Source organism: Opisthocomus hoazin, chromosome 10, assembly GCF_030867145.1.
Source record: "Opisthocomus hoazin isolate bOpiHoa1 chromosome 10, bOpiHoa1.hap1, whole genome shotgun sequence".
Classification (NCBI taxonomy): Eukaryota; Metazoa; Chordata; class Aves; order Opisthocomiformes; family Opisthocomidae; genus Opisthocomus; species Opisthocomus hoazin.
The window spans coordinates 31,106,507-31,127,398 of NC_134423.1; the positions used below are offsets into that span (position 1 = coordinate 31,106,507).

General features: G+C 44.7%; 1 protein-coding gene across 4 annotated transcripts in view; it reads left to right on the plus strand.

The window, feature by feature from the left end:
• The window catches only part of MAP2K5 (mitogen-activated protein kinase kinase 5), a 140,434-nt gene that overhangs the window by 45,833 nt on the left and 73,709 nt on the right, over positions 1 to 20,892 (plus strand). For 3 of the 4 annotated variants that reach the window (XM_075431826.1, XM_075431829.1, XM_075431827.1), the window contains 4 exons: positions 4,867 to 4,935; positions 5,027 to 5,108; positions 9,013 to 9,074; positions 15,796 to 15,844. In XM_075431826.1, the coding sequence (XP_075287941.1) occupies positions 4,867 to 4,935; positions 5,027 to 5,108; positions 9,013 to 9,074; positions 15,796 to 15,844 (262 nt within the window). The remainder of the gene's footprint in view (positions 1 to 4,866; positions 4,936 to 5,026; positions 5,109 to 9,012; positions 9,075 to 15,795; positions 15,845 to 20,892) is intronic. The other variant, XM_075431828.1, reaches the window with a different exon arrangement.

A 20,892-nucleotide genomic window follows, 5' to 3' on the forward strand; every position in this document is an offset into this window, starting at 1 on the left:
CTTGTTTCTTTTTTTTTTTGCTGTCTTTATTTAATCGTTAAATACTGATGTAACTGAGTTAAACTGAAAGAATGTGGGCGTGGGAGAGGGGGACAAGAGAAGGGGTGATGGGAGCCAGTTGCTGCAAGCAGAATTGGTGTTAAATGGAATTTAAAGATGTAAGACTGTAGTGAGGCTTCAAATGAAGCATTTCTTTTTACCAGGCAATGTTTACATGTGTGGGTAACTTTCAGATTTGGGCTCAGATTGTCTTGTGGTGCCAATCAGAGATCATTTACTAAAAGGCGATTCAGCCCATGTTTCAGCTTTTCTGCAGATCACATAAATAAATCCCTTCACCCCACCAGGAGAACAGCAAACGCTTACTGCTGGATTTGGAATGATTCTCTACAAGTGGAAAACATGGAAATTGAAATAACATCCAAATAGCTTCTGATTATGTGGAATACAAATATCACTTGAAAAAGCTTTTGGAGAAGTCACTTTGAAAAAGTCCTTTCAGGTGGTATCTATCATTCCTAAACACGTTGTGAGCAGTTAGGAATTCTCTGAGCTGTAGTAGGCACAAAAGTGCAGAAAACTTAATATTCAAAACTATTTTTTATTACAGCTTTCAGTGTGGAACTAAAAAAGCTCTTCCCCTAAGTGCTGGGGTTGGTGAGGGTGCTGCTCTTCCCTTGTACCTACTACATTGCTTCCTCAAAGAATCTTTCCTCAGGCTCTACAGAGAGCATCTTCTGTGCCAGCTCTGCCGGGCACCCGTGCGGGGCCGTGGGTGCCCTCAGAAGCTGCCTGGAGAGGAGCTGGAGCAAGAGAGAAACCACACAGGCGGGAGGGGAAATGAGCTCACCCTTTGCAAGGTTAATTGAAATCACCTTCCCGTGGCAAAAAGCCTTTTGCCCCCAGCAATTTCACCTCCTCCTTTCCCTTCGAGTCCAAGGGTTTGGTTAATCCTGAAGATTTGGGAAACTGGCTTCTCTTGCAGGTACTACATGTGGTGGTCCTGTCGCTCTCAATTCTATTTTTTTAATGTGATTTCAGAAGAAATGTTGCATCAACACGTGTGTATTTTCATAGTTTGAAAGAACATGCTCGCAAGCTGGAGGTCAGGAAGCCTCTTATGACAGTGATCACGCTGGCTTGCCCTATTAAGAAAATTACTGAACACGTCCATGGCTCGGCACACCCAGCGATAAAAAGAGGATGGCGATGCCGGTGTCCTGACACGATCGTCACAAGGACCGAGTGTTTTGACAGAGGGTTACCACGCTAAAAGGGACGTCACTGGATGGATCTGTGAAGGGCTTTTATTGACAATAATATGCAGATTTGATAGGACAGGGCAACGTTCTGAAAACCTGTTGATGAAAATGCTTTCAGCTGGTAGATAATCTTGCAAATATGTTGAACAGGAAAACAAACCAGTGTTAATACCTATGCTGTAGACCACAGCTATGTCAGAACATATTTTATGTAAACTTTACAGAGAGATAATGTGGAGAGGATTTAATAGATTGTTCTAAGGTAACTTTTTCCTAATTAGAGGGAAGAATCTGAATGACAAATTTGAGCGTACGCTGGCTGATTGCCGTTCAACTGCTTTTAGTTTCTCCTGCTCTTAAGCTAGCATTTAAATGGACCGTTTGATTAATCATTTGTATACTGACTATAATACTCCCAAATTTCCTTTGAGTTGTACATACTGTAAAAGACAATTATGTCGCCACGGATTAAATAAGTGAATTAAAACAGAATAGCAGCTTAATTTGACCTGTGATTTTGCTCTCATTCCCTTTAGTGGAACGTATGCCACTCCAGCAAATAGATGAAGTCATCCATGACAGCTTGTGATGAATTGCCGTATTTATACTGTATATTTTAATAGCCTCACACTAATTTAAATTGAGCACAGAGTAAATTATAATTCAGTCACTTGACTGCTTGTATTTAACTTGACAACTCATCCTTATTTGTCCTGGAGGTGTAGCGGGGAGTAGAGGAAATACGCTCAGGTATTCGTCTTTTGAAAATTAACCCTTTTCACTTGAAACGTTGGGTACGTTGAGTTCCCATGTAAGTGTGCTAAGTGCTTCCAAGATTGCTGCGTCTTAGGCAGGAACTCGATGAGGAAGATGTGCGGGAGCGCTTGGAGCCCCGTGCTGAATCCCAGAGGACCATCAGGTCATTTAAATTTAAAAAAAAAAAAGAAAAAAAGCCCCCCTTCTGTAGGGTCCTTCTCCAGCTCCACTTGTGAGGCACCGTTGCGACTGGTTTGGCCACCATGGCTGCCAGCCCGGGTTACCCGTGGCCCCGTGGCCGGCCGGGTCCTGCTCGTCGGCTGCCCCGCGGCCGGGGCGGGAGGCTGGGATCGCCGGGCGGCGGCAGCCTGCTGAGCTGCTCCGTGCCGCCGGCTTCTCCTGGGAGCTCCTGGGGCAGGCTTGCTAGGAAACCCTGCTCCTGTGCCTGTGGTCTATGCTGAATGAATTGGGTTTCGCTTTTCTGCTCTCAATAATTCTGGTAAAATAACAGGGATTTTTTTTTTTAAAGTTCTACCCAATGGTGCTATTTTGGAAAATTCTTGTCAAACGTTGCATCTCGTTTGCTTAGCTGGGTTCCAGTTGCAGCCAAATCCTTATTTGCAGCTCCTTCCTCAGTAGCAGTGGGTTTGAGGAGGTTTGGGGGGTTTTGTTCCTTGCTTTAACTCTGTTCCAGCCCGCACTTAACACTGTCAGCTTAAATATTCTGAAAAGTTGTTTCACCCATACAAACTTTTCTAAATAGGCTTGGAAATTTTATACAAGAGGATTTGACCATGGAGATTAAAAATGCAGGTTAAGGCAGTGCTATATAGATATTTTTTTCCCCACTTTCTGCCCCCATTTCCATGCTGTAAATAATGCAAGGGTCCTCCAGCCTTGACGTCGGGTGGGTGTCTCTCCTGTGTTGTAAGACACGCGAGGCACACGCGTTCAGAGGGAAGAAAACACTTCTGCGCTATAGTTATACACAGAAAATGGGATGGTGGCCCCGAATTTATTTTGTGGTGATAGAGGGTTGCAGTACGTTTCCGTACGTGCCCTACCCTACAGTATCCTGAACACTTGTAAATAGGGTAGCTCTGCTTTCCCAGGTTACCCTCCCTATCAGAATGCGGGGTCTGTCTGTAATTATAGTTAATGCAAATCAGCCAGAGACCTTTCTTCGTGCCAAGTCTTGCTTGATGGGGTGTCAGTGGTGTATTTGACACTGATCATGCTAAGTAGCCGTTGTTCGGGTCGGTGAAGCCTTCACAGTGAACGAGGCAGAGAAATTCCTCGCTGTGAGTAGAGTTTAGTGAGATAAAATCCAATTTTAGACTGTTGACAAGATTCAATTCTGTTGATATTCAGTGGGTGAAACTGATGGTATTCCAGCAAAATATTTTAAGTGATTCACGCTGGAAAAATGTAAGTGAGTATTGTTGGCAAATGATTATTGATCTAGACAAGTGTGTTAAACGTTTCTTGGCAGCCCTCTATTACACTTACATTTTAGTTTAGTGACAGCTTTTATAAATAACCCTAAAGCAAACTCTTGATAGAAACAAGTTAGCGTTTTTTCTTCGAGACAGATTTTGATACTGTAAAATGCGTGTGTTTGGGAATGGTCTCTCTGTATCTTGATTCGTCAGCAGTACACGCGGCCTATAATATCTATTCTGCTAATTCTGAAAATTAATTAGATTTGGTTTCCCTTTAGCTTGAAGTATTAAACTGTGAAATATTGTGCAGCAGAAGACTGAGCTTGGCTAAATGCATTTATTAAAGTGCATTTTGGTTTATATCATAGTACTTAATAATTAAGTGTGCAGCTCTTCAAATCATCACGGCAAAGAATTGTTTGTGAAAGTTGACTTTCAGTGCCGGTTCTGTTGGAACCGGCCTCCTGATGAAGAGGCTCCGGCTTGAAAATCCTGAAGACGTCCAACTCCGGTCACCGCATCCCACCTTTGCTGCAGCACTGCGTAGCAGTCCCGGCCAGCAGCCAGGCTCGAAGGGATGAAGGCTGAGGGCGTGGGTGAAGGAGCCAGCGGGTGAGCGCGGCAGCGAGCGGCCGGTTTGAGCTGCTGGGTGCTCAGAGCCGGGTCGTTTGCAGTTGTTTTGAGGAACGCTTTGATGACACCAAAGCACTTGTACCATCTGCTGACATCTGCATTTTTTCTCTACATTTGTCAGTTTTCCATGTTTCATACAGTGTTAGGAATTTATATAGAAAAGGGGATGAATATTAACAGAACTGTTGAGAGTGGTGGCAAGAGGCACTGTTTTAGGCCACCACGGCGACGTTCAGAGACGCTTTCAATACTACAATAGTTATTGAGCCCTTAGAGTTAGCATCGGCGCATTCAGCAAGGCCTGCCAGGGTCACAGCCTTCTGAGCTTTCTCTCCAGACATCTGGGCAGGGAGCAGGATGGGTGCTGGGCAGCTGAGGAGAGGCTGTGCCGAGCCGGAGCTGGCAGGTGAACGCGATTTGGGTCAATAAGCAGCAACTCCGAGTTACTGACGTGCAGGTCCCCCAGGCCTGCTCTTTACATGTTCAAGTTCTAGCTCGTCTCTTGGTCAGATGGTTAAACCACAAACCTACTCATGGGTAAAAGTGGCTGTATAACTTAGTTGACTTGTAACAGACGTTTTAAAGTAAGTCTGTCCCTTCATTTCCATTTCCTTCCTTTGCTCATCGCTCTATTAAAACTTTTTTTCCACCTATTCCTCCCTTTCTTTCCTTTTCTCATAAGGATTATTAATACGTGGATCTTCAGTTTTTTTGTTTTGAATCGTTTACTTTTTATATCAACTCTGATCATATGGCTTTTTTTTGTATTTTAGGTCATACCCTTAGATATAACACTGGAACTCCAGAAGCAGATAATGTCAGAGTTAGAAATTCTTTATAAGGTATACAGATTCCTCATTTTCGTTATTCTTGCTTATAATCTTCTTACGCCAAATTTTAAAACAGACTTCTCTTTTTCCTTTCTTTTTCCAGTGTGACTCATCATATATCATAGGATTTTATGGTGCTTTTTTTGTAGAAAACAGAATTTCGTTGTGTACAGAGTTCATGGATGGTGAGTTGTGTATCTAGTGTGCTTTTGATTGCTGAGCCTGTGAATGGGAAAATCATACAAAGATGTGCTTTTCCAGAGTAGAGCAAAATGCAGTAGTATGACTTGAAAATGTAAAGTATTGATAACTTTGCAGGTAGTTTTTTTTAAAAAAAAAAAAAAAAAAAGCTTAGTATTGGGATTGTGTTACATTTTCCATGGTATGCTGTATTTTCCCAAGTGTAACTTCGCTTACTTTTATTGAAAATGTAAATAGAACAGAAATAAATGCTGGCTTAATTTGCGGTTCGATATTTGAGTCTTCCATACAATCTGTCCTCGCTGACAAAACAGCTGTTCCTCACTTTTACTGTTTTGATAGCCAAAACAGATTTTCTTTTAAAGAAATCTATTAACCCAATGTCCTATGTGTTTTCAGTGGAAATCGTCTCTTAATTGCAAGACGAGGAACTATTTTCTAACGCAGCTGTTGAGCAGCGCTGCGCTGAGTTTCTCTTGGAGCGTGCTCTTGTTCCTCCCAATGCGAATCTTAAGCCCGACGCTGTCCCCTTCCCCGCTGCCGTTACGGAGACGCAGTGGTACCTCGCTTGCAAATCTTCTGCTGGGTGGCATTCTTGGGGAAAAGGCATTGGAAGTGTACAGAGTACAGCAATTTATAATCATTGCTGCCCTCTGTGTAGCAGTTTTGAGAGCGTGTCTGACGGGAGATGCAGTCCCCTTGTGTCTTGTGCGGGAGAACCCCCTTCGCGGCGTTCAACTTCTAACATCGCGTTGTTGCTACAAGCAATAGTCTGTTACTCCAGGATTTTCTCAGGAGGCAGTGTCTTACGCCCTGTCCACGTTTTTCAGGAAGGTTCAGTTAAGCTGGATAGAAAGAAGTAAGGATCTCAGAAATAATTTACTGCGGAGGGACGGCTTTCTGGCAGGAAAAACTTCCAAAGCGAAATGTGTACCATGAAGCATCGTTGAGTAGCTTCTTGCTTTCTGATGGGGACCATGGATAAAGGCCTTTGGGGTTTTGTGGTGCAGTTGGTTTTCTCCCTGTTAAAATGGTCTGTTGTTACTCTTTTTTCTCTCTTTTTACACTTAGTACCTCTGTCCCAGTGATCACTGTGCCCCATTTCCAAGTATGAGTATTCACTCAGATTTTCCATATTTGATGAGCAAGTATTACATTTATTCAGCAAAGCCCACAAGCGAAATTCGTTGCTGTTCTCACGCTGGGCGACTGTTAGCCATTTCTCAATCCTGTCCTTGCCATTGCACTCAGACTTGCACGCCGGCGTTAAGCAGTAGTCACATGCAGTAAGGAAGCATCTGCTCGTGCCGAAACACGCATCTGCCCAGAGTGTGTCTGCTCCTACTAATGCGGAGATTTTTTAAAATGACGGACAGAAATGCTTGCCGTTCTGAATGCGTGTGTGAAAATATTGAAGCCTGGAGGGTATGCATCCCTCACGACGTTGCGCAGCGATGGTGTTTACTGACCATGCCCGAATTGTGCTGGAGATGACCTCTGGTCTGCCTCACGTTGCGCACTCCTTCTGGCAGAAAGCGACAGCAAGCATTTAAAGGAAGAACCAAATGCAAATAAAGGGACCTTGCCTTTTTTTTACCCTAGACCTTTAATTTTGATGTGTAAGGCTGCAGGTAAAGATCAGAAAAACAATCCTTTCTCATCCTGCAGATGAACAGCTTCAACCTTGACAGATTTTTAGCCCTTTTGACTGTCTGAGGCCAGTTTGTAGTGTTTCCTGAATCCGTATCCCATGACTCTGCCCATTTATATCCTGTACCATATTACAAAACATAGGTATTTCCTTTAGGAATCACCTGGATACAGATGGATCTGTGTCTTTTGGGATATTCTTGACTTCGGGGTACACTTAGGGAGAAGGTGAACGTGTGGCACCAGCAACCAGGAAAAAGCCAAGTAACTCCAAGTCTGTAAATACCAAAACAGAGCAGTTGAACTGAGCTGGGTCACCCTCCCACCTGCTGATTGATCTGAAAGATCAACAGAGATGTGAAATGAGGCTTTCTAATCTCTGCCCTCCCGTATTTATAATAAAGATGGTGAAAGGCACCCTTGCCTTTTACTTCTGTCGTTGCCTCTTTTCCTCAAAGCTGCTGAACGCCTGTGAGACTCCCCTTAAAAGGAGCGAGAGGTGCAGGCTATCAGACCATACCTAAATGCGGATTTGGGAGGTAACATTATATATTTGGATTTTGAAATAGTCCGCTGCAGATTTTTTTTCTCCATAGAAAAATGGCAGATTTCCCCAGTTGTTTGCAAAAAGATACTTTCCCTTGTTTTTCAAACAGCACTGCCTTTTAGTGATATCTGTGATAGCAAGACGTAGCAGTTTGGTGTATGAAAATAGGTCTTTTTTTGTCCAAAATGTAAGGGTACGTTATAGGCATTAACAGGAACCACCTGCCATATGATTGCCTTCTGTGTGGTTTTTGAAACGAGCAGAAGGTATCTGTGATGCTACATTCTCTTACTTCTGTTAAATAGGACTTATATTTACATTTAAGATGGAGATTCATTATATGTTTAAGATGGAGATTCTTTATAATACGCAGACAGCGTGGACAATAGAAGTTGAAAGAGTAGAACTTGATGAATGAATAGTAGTTTCGATGACCTGGAATCAGCAATATTAGTGAAGACAAACACGCGCCGTGTTTCTGAGAGTAGAAACGATGAGGATAGCGAGGGGAAAAAAAAACTAACAACCACCACCACAAAACCCCAGTCATTAGAAGAAGTAGCATAGTATGAATAAGACCTATTGTACAATGAAGGCTGAAGACTGGAGTAAGGACCTTGTGGCACCTTTGGGTTGCAGCATTTCAGAATGACTGGGGTTTAGTTCTAAAAACTGAACCACAAGCAACGAACAAGGTGTGGTTCTCTTAATTGCGGAGTAATGGCCGAACTCTTTCCCCCGTGGTACCATCAGTACAATCCGTGTGCTACACTGCGAGCAGAGTTAGATCAGCGCTGAGCACCTCTGAGAGCCTCAAGCCCTGAATAAGACCACACGCTCTTGCAAGCGAAGTGCAATACCCTCTGCGTGTGATTTACTTGTCCTTTTTTTTTTTTTGCCATTCTACTTGGAGATCTTTAATTCTCAATTTTAAATTTGCTTTCGTGCCTAAGAACTTGTATTTCACCCCAAAGCCAGTTTGAACACTGGTTTGGTCGTGAGTCTCCTTCGCAGAAGAGAAGGGAAACGATCCTTCCCGTCCCTTGGGGGTTGGGGGGACTTCGGTTTCTCACTTCCCCCACAAACACACGATCCTGGCTGGACGGGGCTGAGCGAGGCAGTGAGTTTTGTCTATACTGGAGTTTACTGGCAACGCTTACCTGCTTGCCCAGGAGCTCCTTGTCGTGCATTTTCAGACGTCGGTGTGGACACAGAGTGGTTTGATCGTCAGGAGGGAACGGCTTTCAGCGTAGACGTAAGCCTTGTGTCAGACACCGTGTGGTGTTAGCACCAGGTCTGGGGGACAAGGGTGAGGATGCTTTGGACTTTGAAGTCCGCTGTTGCTTTGTGGGATGACACTGTTATTCCTGAGACGTTACTCCCAGCCTGGCAGTTTCGAGTTCTCTAATTTTGAGGTTCTGTCCTGTGACTGGGAGGTTTTCGAGCAGGAGTTTCTGTATTAGTGCTGCAAGCGAAAATAGGTAACGTGGGTGAACAGAGACCAGAGTACTGTTTCATGTGTTTATTCAGAGTTTGGCGGATTTTTAAGGTCAGTTATTTCTGACACAGTTATTGTTATATCATTGATGGTGTTTTTATTAATAACCAAGGCCTAGAAAGCCCTGGTGACTTCGAATCTAGGGCAGTATTGCATTCTGTATTACCTAAGCGCATTTTGTTTGTCCCTGCAGGGGGTTCTTTGGATGTTTATAGAAAAATTCCAGAACACGTACTCGGAAGAATAGCAGTAGCTGTAAGTACTTTTTTTCTTTTCTGTCTTTCAGTTTTTGGTTGTGCATGTAACACATCCCTGATTTGAGCACGCGTGTGCCCCTGGAGACTTTGAGTCATCTCGAAGATCCGTGGCCTCACAGTGTCCGTGTATATATACTTACAAATATCTGCAGGGTGGGGGTCAGGAGGATGGGGCCAAGCTCTTTCCAGTGGTGCCCAGCGACAGGACAAGGGGCAACGGGCACAAACTGAAGCAGAGGAAGCTCCAGCTGAACCCGAGGAAGAACTTCTTCCCTCTGAGGGTGACGGAGCCCTGGCCCAGGCTGCCCAGGGAGGCTGTGGAGTCTCCTTCTCTGGAGATATTCCAGACCCGCCTGGACAAGGTCCTCTACAGCCTGCTGTAGGTGACCCTGCTTCGGCAGGAGGGTTGGACTAGATGACCCACAGAGGTCCCTTCCAACCCCTACTATTCTGTGATTCTGTGTGAAAGGGAGGGTCCTGTGTGCATGAGGACAGTGGGCTGAAGGAAGCTTGCCTTCTGAATGACCAACACATGAGATGCCAGAGGCTCAAGAAATGTAAAAGGATGTGATAAATTGAATGGGATTAAAAAAAAAAAAAAATAATGAATTTGCTGGAGAAGTCTGTGGTCGTGTTTCTTCGTATCAACCTTTGTAGGAGAGAGCAGTCCTTAATCGCCTTTATTTAGCCTGTGAGTCCTTCTGTGCTGTGTGATTCCTTTAAACAGCAATTCCGAAGCCCTGTCCTAGCCCTTGTGGTGGGCCCTTGTCTGCTGCTTCTGCTGATTCTCCCGTGTAACTTCCATTCGAGCTGTCCTCGTTCTGTACAAAGTTAGCTCAATTAGATTTGCTCTCCAGGTTGAAAAATGAAGTCAGTTGCTGTTATTAAAATGCAGTGGCCGAACACGTTTTCTGTTCTCCCTTATGGTGGATGTACGCCTTAAGGCAGATGAGGAGGAGGCTGAAGCTGTTACTTGGCACAAGCCAGGCCGGGGGCCAGGCTGCTCTCATCCCTGTGCTGGGACCCTTCGCACATGAGCAGGCATGGTTGAAGAGCCGAGAGTCGTTTCAGGGGTGGGGAGCAGGGAGGTGGTCTGTGATCTGGGAAGAGCTATCGGTGCCCAGCGTCTGCTCAGTTTGGTAGCAAGGTGTTGGTGGTGGGGTCCTCAGAGCACCTGGTAGCCCATCCTGGTGTCTCTGCAGCGTTCAGTGGGTGTGTTGCTAGAAAGGAGAAAAGTGTCATCGAATGGTTTGGGTTGGAATGGACTTTTAAAGGCCATCTAGTCCAACCCCCTGCAATGAGCTGGGACGTCTTCAACCAGATCGGGTTGCTCAAAATTCCCTAGCCATGATTGAAAACTCAAGATTACAGAACAAAAAAAAAAAAGTTCCCTATTTTGCCACAGCTGAACACAAGGGAAGTGGCCAATGTCTTAGGGGATCTCACAAGGGAGAGAGATACTGCTGAACAATTGCTAAATATAAGGAATACTTTGATAACTTAAGCAGTTTAAAGCATAACAAAGTTATTCTTATCGTGTGCTATTTAATTAAGTGATAGGTTTTCACATTCATTATACATCAAGCTGACAATTTAAATCCTTTAATCCAACACAGGCAGCTATTTAGTCTCTGTTCATTGTAATTCACAGCTCTACTTTCTCTTAATTTGTGTGGCCTGCCCAGGGTGATGAACACCCTTCTCTGATGCGGTTTCCTCTAAGTAGTTTCAAATCTGCTCATTATATAGCCTAGCAGTTTCTTACGGAATTTGAATGCTTTTCACCTTTAGTTCAGAGTAAAAACGTTTCATCTCTTCTTCCCTATGGAGCAATGAATGAGAAGTTGCTCACGGTGTCCTCATAGTCCGGACGTGAAGTAGCGTGTGTATAGTGTAATAGTACTGGAATGGTCCTTCAAGCACTTCTTCAGACACTTCTTCCTTCTCCTTTTCCTTGTCAGACTTGGCATTGTGTGCTTAGTGCATCCACGCTAACTGACCTTATCATTTCCTCACTTGCTTTTCTCTCTCCTCTCCCCCATCCTCCTCAGCCCACCTGGCTTGGTATTCTGCAGATGCTCTCTTCCAATTTTTCACTTGCCCATAATGGTGGTGCTTCAGCCCCATCTTTTATGTCTTGCTATATATAGATATATTTTTGTTCACCTGCAGGGTCACGTCTTCACAAAGCTGTTAGTTAGTGAGCATGACTCCCTGACACGGACGGTGAGCAGATACTTAACTTTTTCTAGTTATTTGATTTGCTGCTTTAGCAACCTGTACGGTGCCCGCTGCAGTGCAGGGGGTCAGTAAGGGGGTGAGCAGAGGAGCGGGGGCCTTCAGAGAAGGGGCTCGCCCCTTCCTCCTGCTTCTCCATAGCAGAAGGTGTGCGCTTGGGCTGAACCAGCACTGGCAGCTTCCTCCGCTCTGGTGCTGATTTTTTGCTCAGTTGGCCTCGTGGACTTGTTGGAAGGAGGCTGTGAAAGCCTTTTTTGTCTCTGTAATTTATTGGTGGCAGCAGGAATGGCTCCTGGAAGTCTTCGCGAGCGGCTGCGCTGCATCTTGGTGTCTGACGTTTCGGTAGAGCCCAGCCGCCCGTTTTGTGGGTTGGGGCACCTTGGTGCCAAGTCCTGCACACAGACGCCGTAATCCCCACCCCGAACAGCTTGGGAAGATTACCCAAAGCCTGGAGGATTGCTGTTCGTGTACTGATCAGAAGGAGAATGTCAAACGAAAGCTAGAGCTTGCACGCATGGATTTTGCGGACAAAATCTGGAGCTTCCATAGTCTCTTTTTTTTTTCCCAGTCTGTAGGTTTTCTTTCTGCCTGCCTTACACCACGTACACAGAGTCATTTGTCTTTTGTTCTCCCGAGACACGTACAATGCATTAGTCTATCGAAGCTGTTTAATAATATGTGTGACCTGCACATCTGTTAATTAGAATACCCTTTTGTTATATTTGTAGGAGTTTTTAAGTGAAGCCATTTCCAGAGGAAAATGATGCAGGCACTTACAGACATTTAGCAGCATCCCACTCTCGCGCCGACTTGATGATTTTCTTGCTTCCTTCCCTGTTATACGAATTTAGTCGTCATGAAAAGTGGTGGACTGACAACCCTTAAAAATACTCACAGCAACGATCATGAAAGGCGCAGGAGATTCCAGCTGGTCTAGAACAAGGTCCGTGTCTGCTCAGCACAACACGGCGAAGGGAGCGCATTGCCCCTGTGCTCCGCTTGCTCAGTTCAACACTGAGCTGTGCTCAAGGTCTTTTCCTTGCACTCTTTGATCTCCACAGGCTGGGGCTGAGCTACCTGAGAGCCATCCCCTTCTTGAGAACCCTGGCTTTCTGTAGCCGAAAGGAGAGGACGATCTTGCTGCTGGTTTCCTTGAAATGCTGCTGTGAATACTTCCCAGGTAGCTGCAACGCACTGCTTCGTGGCGCGAGTGATACTTGCTTTCTCGTACGTTCCCCTCCCAACCAGACTTTCTCATGATTTGGCAGGAACCAGAGGAGAGTTTTGTCTGCGGAGACAATGGAACAGTTTTTGATGATAGCAAGTGCCGCTGTGTTGTTTCGGATGCGAACCCTTCCCTGCTGAGAGTTGGACTGGAGATCCGAGCCGCGTAGCATACACGAAGTCTATACGCCATAGCGGTCTTTTGCATTCTTGTTATCCATTTCACGGTGACAAAGTGGTCACCATTAATTGTGGTGGACAATCAAGCTGAAATAGCAGGAATGTGTTGCTGAATGTGATACTCGTCCCTCTCGGGTATTTTTTTGAGGAGTGATGGTGGGAAGGGGGAGGTTTGAGGCTGAAAGACAGAATGCTGCAAGTAAAGCAAGGCAGTTAAAAGAAATCCTTGCAGGAGGAAAGCATTTGCCAGGGCTTGGGAAGAAGCACTGTTTTTTCAGGGGTGGGATAAATTGGTGAGAGAGAAGTTGAGTCTGCTGGGACTTGGGTCCCCACGAAGCTGGAGGGATCTCTGATGTCTTCAAAAAATTCATCCTGGTTGCCTGTATGAGATGAAGTCAACAAGAAGCGGAAATCTCTCTTCTTTCTTGTGTTCTTTTTTTGTGCAAAGGGTTTGCGTGTTTTTCCGAAGAAAAAAGTGTATCTTGGGAACCCCAACGTGGTGTTGTGGTCGCTCCTGTTTTCATACTGATGTCTGTGTATTTGGGTCTGCCCCATCTGTTCTACCTTTGCTTGCCGCTTCACGCATTTATTTTCACTTCAATTTCTGAAGCAGTGACATTGTGCACTGTATTTTGAGTGCTAATGTTGATTGAAGTTCTCCCTGAAAGGATGTGCACTTGAACTGTCGAGAGAGTGAGTGATTGACAGCAGGTAGAAGTACTTTTTGTGTCAAGGCTTTGTCAAGTCATTGTTGTAAAACCGACTTTACTGAACACCAATAATTCCTGCTGGCTGTTCAATCGAAAGATACTCTGTTCCAGCGCCTTTTTAGAATGATATTTGATATTTAATACTTCAGAGCCCTTCCCTAATAGGCAAATGCAAGGGGAGGGAGTAGCGGTACTTTGCGCTAGGTTAGTCCAGTTGGGGGGCTCCCGTGTACATATTTGCAGCCCCAAATAAAGGGAGAAACTCTTTTCATTCCTTTATACGCTGATGCTGAGAGAATCTGCGTGGCAGAGTTTGTTTAATACCGTGTCTTTTATAACTGCTTATTCAGCACATGTTCCAGCATAAAGATGTTTAATAACTGACAGCTGTTGATTTTTTTTTCTGCAAGAAATGTTTCCTTTTTTCTATGAATACATGCTTTAAAATAAATTGAATAATTCTATAATGATCTTAAAGATTTTAAATAGTCTAAATACAAGTTTACTGATCAAAGCAGCTTACTATTCTCAAACTCACTTTTACTATTGGAGGATGCCTGAAATGTTTTACTCCTTTTATTTATTTTTGCATCGATGCTTGATTTTTTTTTTCCCCCCTTCTCCTTATGTCAAAGTGCTTTGTAAGTAGAATTCCCCTGGTTTGCCTTCGGAAAGGCTAACACAGCGCTGGGTGAGCAGAATTTGACCGAGGCCTTTGTTACAGGTACTTACCATCTGCGGCCAGGAGATGGTTGGGTGTGGAGGGCGAGCTGAACACTGAGGAATTGCCACCTAGAGCAATTTATTTGGGATCCGGAATCATTATTTGCTTTACCAAAGCGATTCAGATTCCACTGCCGTTGGTTTTGGTTACAGCATGAATTTTAAAGAGAATTTCTAATCCAATCGGAAGGCTGAGCATTACTATGCTGTCTCCTTTCACGCTCTGTAAGGTTTTTAGCACTGCTGCTTGATCACTGTAAGAGAAATCATTTCATTTTGGTGTACTCGGACAACGAAGGGAATGTAATTGTTTTGTCCGAAAAACTCGTACAACTCCACAAATGTCGGAAATGCTTTATTGCTCTGGAAACACAGAGAGAGAGGGTCTCGGGAAGATGAATGAAGATGTCATCTCGTAGATGGAAACTTGGTAAAAAGGACCTGCTCTATTCAAAAAGCTGGCTGAGATGGCAGAGGGGCTTTGGGTAAAAAGTAAGCAGAAGTGTGGTTGTTGAATCTTGTAGTTCTCTGGGCTTGTAAAAGAGGTAAATCTAAGGAAAAAGATACTGTGTTAAAAATGCAAGGAGTATTTGGGCTTAATTACTTTCCAGAAACAAAACCTGCAGAGAGAATAACTTGCAATACCCAACAGCGCTCTCAGGGAGTCAATTGAACATCTTGTTTAATTTGGGGCTGTTAAAATCAGGTTGCATACAGAAAATAAACAGAGCGGTGGTTGGATCCAGTGATGATCTTGTCAGACCTGAAAGAGCCGCATTCACATATTCCGTGTAAGGATGTGTCAGGGGTTGTGGTTTTGGGAAATACGCCGGTGTTTGTACTACAGATGCATGTCCTATGTGTTTTGATGAAAACGTGTATCTCATACATAAGGCACTCCAGTGTACTACTGGAGTAACAGGTTTCAGAGTTTGGTTTTAACAGTTTATCTAGTGGAAGGAGCAAATTCTGGAGTAGCAGGCCAAAGCGTGCCCCAGTTCCGATCTTTCAGGGTGCCCAGTTGCATTTGTTGGGGCTCTGGGATAAAGCAAGGCTTGCGTTTGGTCCAGCATGAGTAACATGAGTAACAGGACAGTTTATACAGTTCAAGAAGAAATGTTCAGCGTTTGTGTTGAGCACATTAAAGCATGGGAAGTAACGGAGGAAGCAGTACAGCTGCCCCAAATGGAAAAGAGAGGGAAAGGGAAGTTGAGGTGGAAGAAGCTCTGAGAGATTGTGTTGTTTTCTGGCCTTGAGTTTCACCGGGTTGCTTTTGTTGCAAGAAGACAAATCATTACACGCTTTGCTTTTCATGAGTTTTAACACCCCAGCAGAGACAGATGAATTAAAAATATGTGGAAATGCCTACAAGGAGTCAATATAAGCCCGGCCGACTTCACCACACAGATCCTGGAGAGATGTTTATTCACATGTTCTTAGAGAACCCGTTGCTGTGTAGTTTGCAGCAGGGGTTCATCAGGGTCCGGCGATCCTTTGGCAGGGATGCTTTGTCGCCTCTTTTCGTGGTCCTGGCTCCGTTCTTCGTTGGAACGCGTGTATTTAACGACTCGCGCCAGCTGAGATGTCTAGTGTTTCTTACCAGGAATCTTTAATACGTGTTCTTGCTTTTTCTCTTGAATTCAGGTTGTGAAAGGCCTTACCTATTTATGGAGTCTAAAGATTTTACACAGAGGTGAGTAACAGATGTTTTCTGTTTTCCAGTGAAATACCATATTATTTTATTTTAACAACACCTTTTACAGAGACAGTAGACCATACTAACATCTGGTTGGATTCCAGTGGAGTAAGGCAGAATGGATCTTACTTATTAGCCTTGCAGATTTTCTGATAAAATATTTTTACTGCTTTTCTCTTTTATTGCCCTCTCTCCTCCCCTACAAAGAAAAATACTAAAGAGATAAATTAATTTTATAGAGATTTAGATGCTTAGGGTTACAAACAGGTGCCCAGCAGAAAAAACAGCAAGGAAAATCAGATGTTTGACTAGTACTGAAAATAGAAGATAGATAATGAATTTTCTTAGGTACTTCAGAAATCTCACGTGACAGCCGCAAGCATTGCCGGAGTCTCAGATCTCTAAAATTGTCGCCCGCTGTCCTCTAACATGGTCATGAATTGAAGAAACTTTAAACCTGCTTGGACATAAGCCATTTTTGGTTGTTGCTGTTTATTCTCCTTCCTGAAACTAATCTGTATTTTTTAAACTCCTCATTTCTTTCTAGCTTATTAATGTTGTTAAATTTTTTTTTTTAAATGTATCTGTTGTGGTAAGTTAATTCAGATGTACTAGAACTTTCAAAACCAATGTCAATTCTGGAAACAGTGGAAAATGCTGTTTAAAGAACAAAGAAGCTCTTCCCCCCTACAGCACCACTACCACCACCCCCCAAAAAAAAAGAAACTCATTACATTTATAATGTTTCTAAAGTGTCTGAAAGTAACTGCTCTGGTTCCTAATGTTGCTAACAATACTGTTTAATTTAACCCATCTGCTCACTCAGCCCGCATGCACAGTTGGAGCGTGCAGTAACCGACATCACTGGTGATTGAAAGAGGAGCGTAAAGTAGGGAGTCACGTAGCAAATTTTAAGTTACAAACCGAATAGGTAAGAGCGTTTCTGCTGGGGTGCTTGGTTTTGGAGTGGCTGAGAAGCAGGTGCGAGGCTGCGGCAAGGCGATGAGGAGCGCTGGGTGCGGCGCCCGGTGTGAGCAGTGCAAGGATTCGGGCACCTCTGGAGAGCCATCCCGGAATCTCTGCTCTGAGGGGGAGAGTAAGCTAGTAGGAAACACTAATTACCAGCACGTGTCGAGGTCCTGCCCCTCCTTAGAGCTCAGACTGTCCTTGGGCTTCTGTGGCGTGGGTTTGTAGTGGAGGAGGAGGAGGGTGATCCTTCCGTGGTGTAATGGCCCAGCAAGCAGCTCTGCACCAGGACCTGAGCGTCGATTCCCCCTTGGTCTCACTGCATCTCCTTCCCGGGGCATCGCTCTGACCTGAGAGCACAGACGTTCTCCTGGGTAGGAGAAGGAGGGCTGTGGCCAGAAGAGTGAGTCGAGATCGGGTAAGGACCTGGCTTTGTTACCCCCGATTAGAGGGTGAGTGGGATGCCGAGGCTGCTGGTGTGTTTGACCCTGGGCTGTTCCTGCATTGAAAGAGCAGAAATAACCAGGAGTCCATCACCAACCCGGTGCAGGCACAGGTCACCGAGGAGGCTTCATTTCTGATGATGATTTAACATTTCACCTGCTAGCCTGAATGTTGCCAGATGCAGAGATTTATCAGCTCCATCCACTCGCAGCAAGGGGATGAACAGCCTGGGTGCCAGAGCTGCTGCTGCAGCTGGCAGGAGAAATATAAAACGAAAAGTAGTTGGAGCATCTGTGGCTGGGCATTGCTCTGAACAGGCTACAAAGTCTTTGCAACACTTTTGTAACACCCAAAAGAAAAAGCCGATTCGAAATATTTTTTTTTTTCTCCATTTTTAATTTTTTCTTTAAAGATTCTGGCCAGCTACTGAAGGTGATTTGGAGAGAGCGCTGTGGTCAAGCGTCATTACTGTAACTTTTTGTTGTTGTTCTGCTGTACATTTAGAAGCTGGTCTGATTTCTTGCTCTCTCCGTAAAAAAGAATCTCCCTTTCTGCATGGGTTTCATTGCCTTGATTGAAGAGCAGCTCTGAGTTTTTGATGAATTATGTATGGTCCTTGCTGTGCTCTAAAGAAAAGTGCGGAAACTGATTTTTCATCACACTTCAGATTTTTCTGGCCTTGGTCTGTTGCTGGACTGACCAAGGTGAGAGCAGCACTGCAGGGTGCCATGGAGGGGACAACTAGCATTGCAGCATCCAGCAGAGCTTCCTCAAGGGACGACTTTTCAATGTTATTACTCTGTGCCCATTTTTAAGATACAGAAAATGTGCGTGTTCTTCTATGTCTTAAAAATGGGCGCAGAGTAACACGTTGCAAGGCAGGTGCCCGTTTCTTAAAGTAGTCTCCTTCAGCCGTCTACTGGTTTTAAGGCAGGAGAGCTAAAGGAAAGCAAATTTGAGCCTGCCTTCCCTGCTGTCAGATGTAAAGCAGACCGTGGCGGAAGCTCACGTAGGCTAAGAAGCCACCAATTTCCATCATGGTGAAGAGGCTGCGTAAAGCAGTGCAGCGAACGACAGTTTGTGACTAAAGCGTGGATGAAAGCAAAGGAGACAAACAATGAGCAAGTCTTTTATTTCAGATCAGACATTTCAGCAAATATTACAGCTTAACTTCAAAACAAACCTTGCAACTAATGAGGTGACAGCCGTGCATATTAATAAACCCAACGCTGTAGTCATAGTCATCACACCCACATCAAACGTAAACATAAGATTAACACCTACCCCACTTCTTTGGAAGATGTGAGAATGTCCCAATGATAAGTGTGCTCTTTTCCCCAGAGGATAAGAAGTAGAAATGGAAGGGTAATGAGAAATTAACTTAGATTTAAAACCGAATTAGCAATTAAACAAGTCTAATCATGTACAAAGTCAAAGTTTGTATAAAGACAAACCAAAATCTGTTAAGTTCAAGAATAAGTATGGACCGTGTGCATTCTATCTGGTACGTTTTTCTCTGTTCACACCTCCTTATTAAAGGAGATGTATGAAATCAGTGTCACCCGCTTGTGTTTAATTGTGCCGAGCTGTGTCTGTAGGCAGGGCTGTGTACTGGGGGCCCGTGTGCGTTGCGCGGTTTGGGGACCTTGCTTTCTGCCTGGGTTTGAAATTCGTGTCAGAGTTTTTGGAAGCGTTTTCTACCTTGTGATGTGCGAGGCTGAACAGCCTGGAGCGGAGGGGTGCTGCCTGCTGGGGACGGGCAGGTGTGCGGTGCAGACGGCGAGTGTTCCCCTCGTCTCGGCAGGAACCGCAGGGTGCCCAGGATTTCACCACAGGTGACCAGAGCAGCGTCTTTGACTTTTTTTCCCCCCCTGCTTTTTTAGCTTTGTGAGAATTAATCAGGATTAGTGCCACATGTAATGAAACACAAGTGAAAACGCTAGGGCACGTGTGTGTACGTGTACATACCTACCTACGTGTGTGTGTACGTATAGCTAACCACATACATGCACACACATGGACCACTTAGGCTTATTTAAAAAAAAAAATCACGGCCTCTGCAAAAAGCATGCTGATGAGGTCATTATGGCAAGAAAATATTTTCATTCTTCCACCAGCTTCACTTTAACAGTAATGTTCTGTGAGCTGTCTGCAGCTAAAATTGTGCTTTTGTGTCTCCTATCTCCCTTGAACCTGCCGTACTGCAGGTTTTATGTGTTTAAAAGACAGAAAAAGTCAAGAGACAGCTTTTAAAAATACGTGTGGGTTGTTGTTTTTTTTTTCCCCACAATCATTAATCTGTTTGCCTTTCAATAAAACAAGATGATTGAAATGTTTGGTGTTCAAAGAGCTGAACCTCTGACAGTTCTGTTTACTGGTAAGTAAGAGCTTGGAGGTCCCGTTTGTTTGCAGAGAGGTGAAACGACTTAGGCAGATATATCATAAAGAGGACTTGTTCATCCTCTGTAATGATGCTTCATAGAAATCATTTGTATTAAGCAAGCACTGGTAATGGGAGCATAATGACCCCTTTTGGCTCTTGTTTAAATTCTTTCACTTCTAAACAGTAATATTAATCACAAGCAGATGGTGCAGAACATTATTTATGCACATTTGTTTTCCAAAACCAAAAAATGTTTAACCCATTAACTGAAGCGCTTTATGAAACAAAAAGTCTGATTTCCCGATCGGGTGATTTTCCCCCCCACTTTCGACACAAGACACTCTGTGAAGTGGCATTTGTGTCCAGGACGGTCACTTCCTTTTTCCTGGAAGAAACCAACGCCGCCATTGGAACTCAGAGCAAATATTTGCTTCAATCCCCCATTGGCGGTGCGGTTTAAATTCTGCTGCAAGGACAGACCGTGTGTGTTCTTAGCAGAGCTTGGGCGGCTGCAGCTTGCTCGGGAGAGTCCCCACCCTGCGTCGGCGTCGCGGCCTCGGGGGGCTGATCGCCCGTGGCTTTTTTTCCTTTAGGATTTTCTCTTTTGGTTTTGTTTGTGGAAGGATTTCGGGATCAAGCGACACTTAGTGAATGACAGATGGGTTTTTTTAATTATATGGACTCACTGTCACGTGCCGCGTGGTGGCAGGGAAGGGGAGATGGGGTCTGCAGATCCCCAGTGACGCAGGGGCATGGCCCTGCCTGCCTGGGAGCTGGGCAGCGCTGGTGGCACCAGGGACAGACGTGGCCCGATGCTCTCCTCGGGTGGATCGCGTTAAGGGAGCAAGGACTCGTGGGCTACGCTTGGAGAACGTCCTTCCTCTTCCTCTGAACCCATGGCACGGCTGAGTCCTACAGAAGGAGAATTTGGCTACGTGCGTGGTGCCTCGTCATCACTTTCCGAGAGGTCGTGGTGGTTCACGCCTGGAGCTGCCTTCTGCCTTCCCAGACCCTGCCTTCTACTCGAAGGATTTCTGCGTTTTTAAAATACGATGTGATTGATCTGGTCCTGATCCCACAAACCATACTGCGCCAAAAGGTTTTTCACAGAATCACAGAATGTTTGGGGTTGGAAGAGACCTCTGTGGGTCATCTAGTCCAACCCTCCCGCCGAAGCAGGGTCACCTAGAGCAGGCATTTCTTGTCCATTTGGCTGTTAATTATTTTTGTTACATCCTTTGCAATTAAAAGC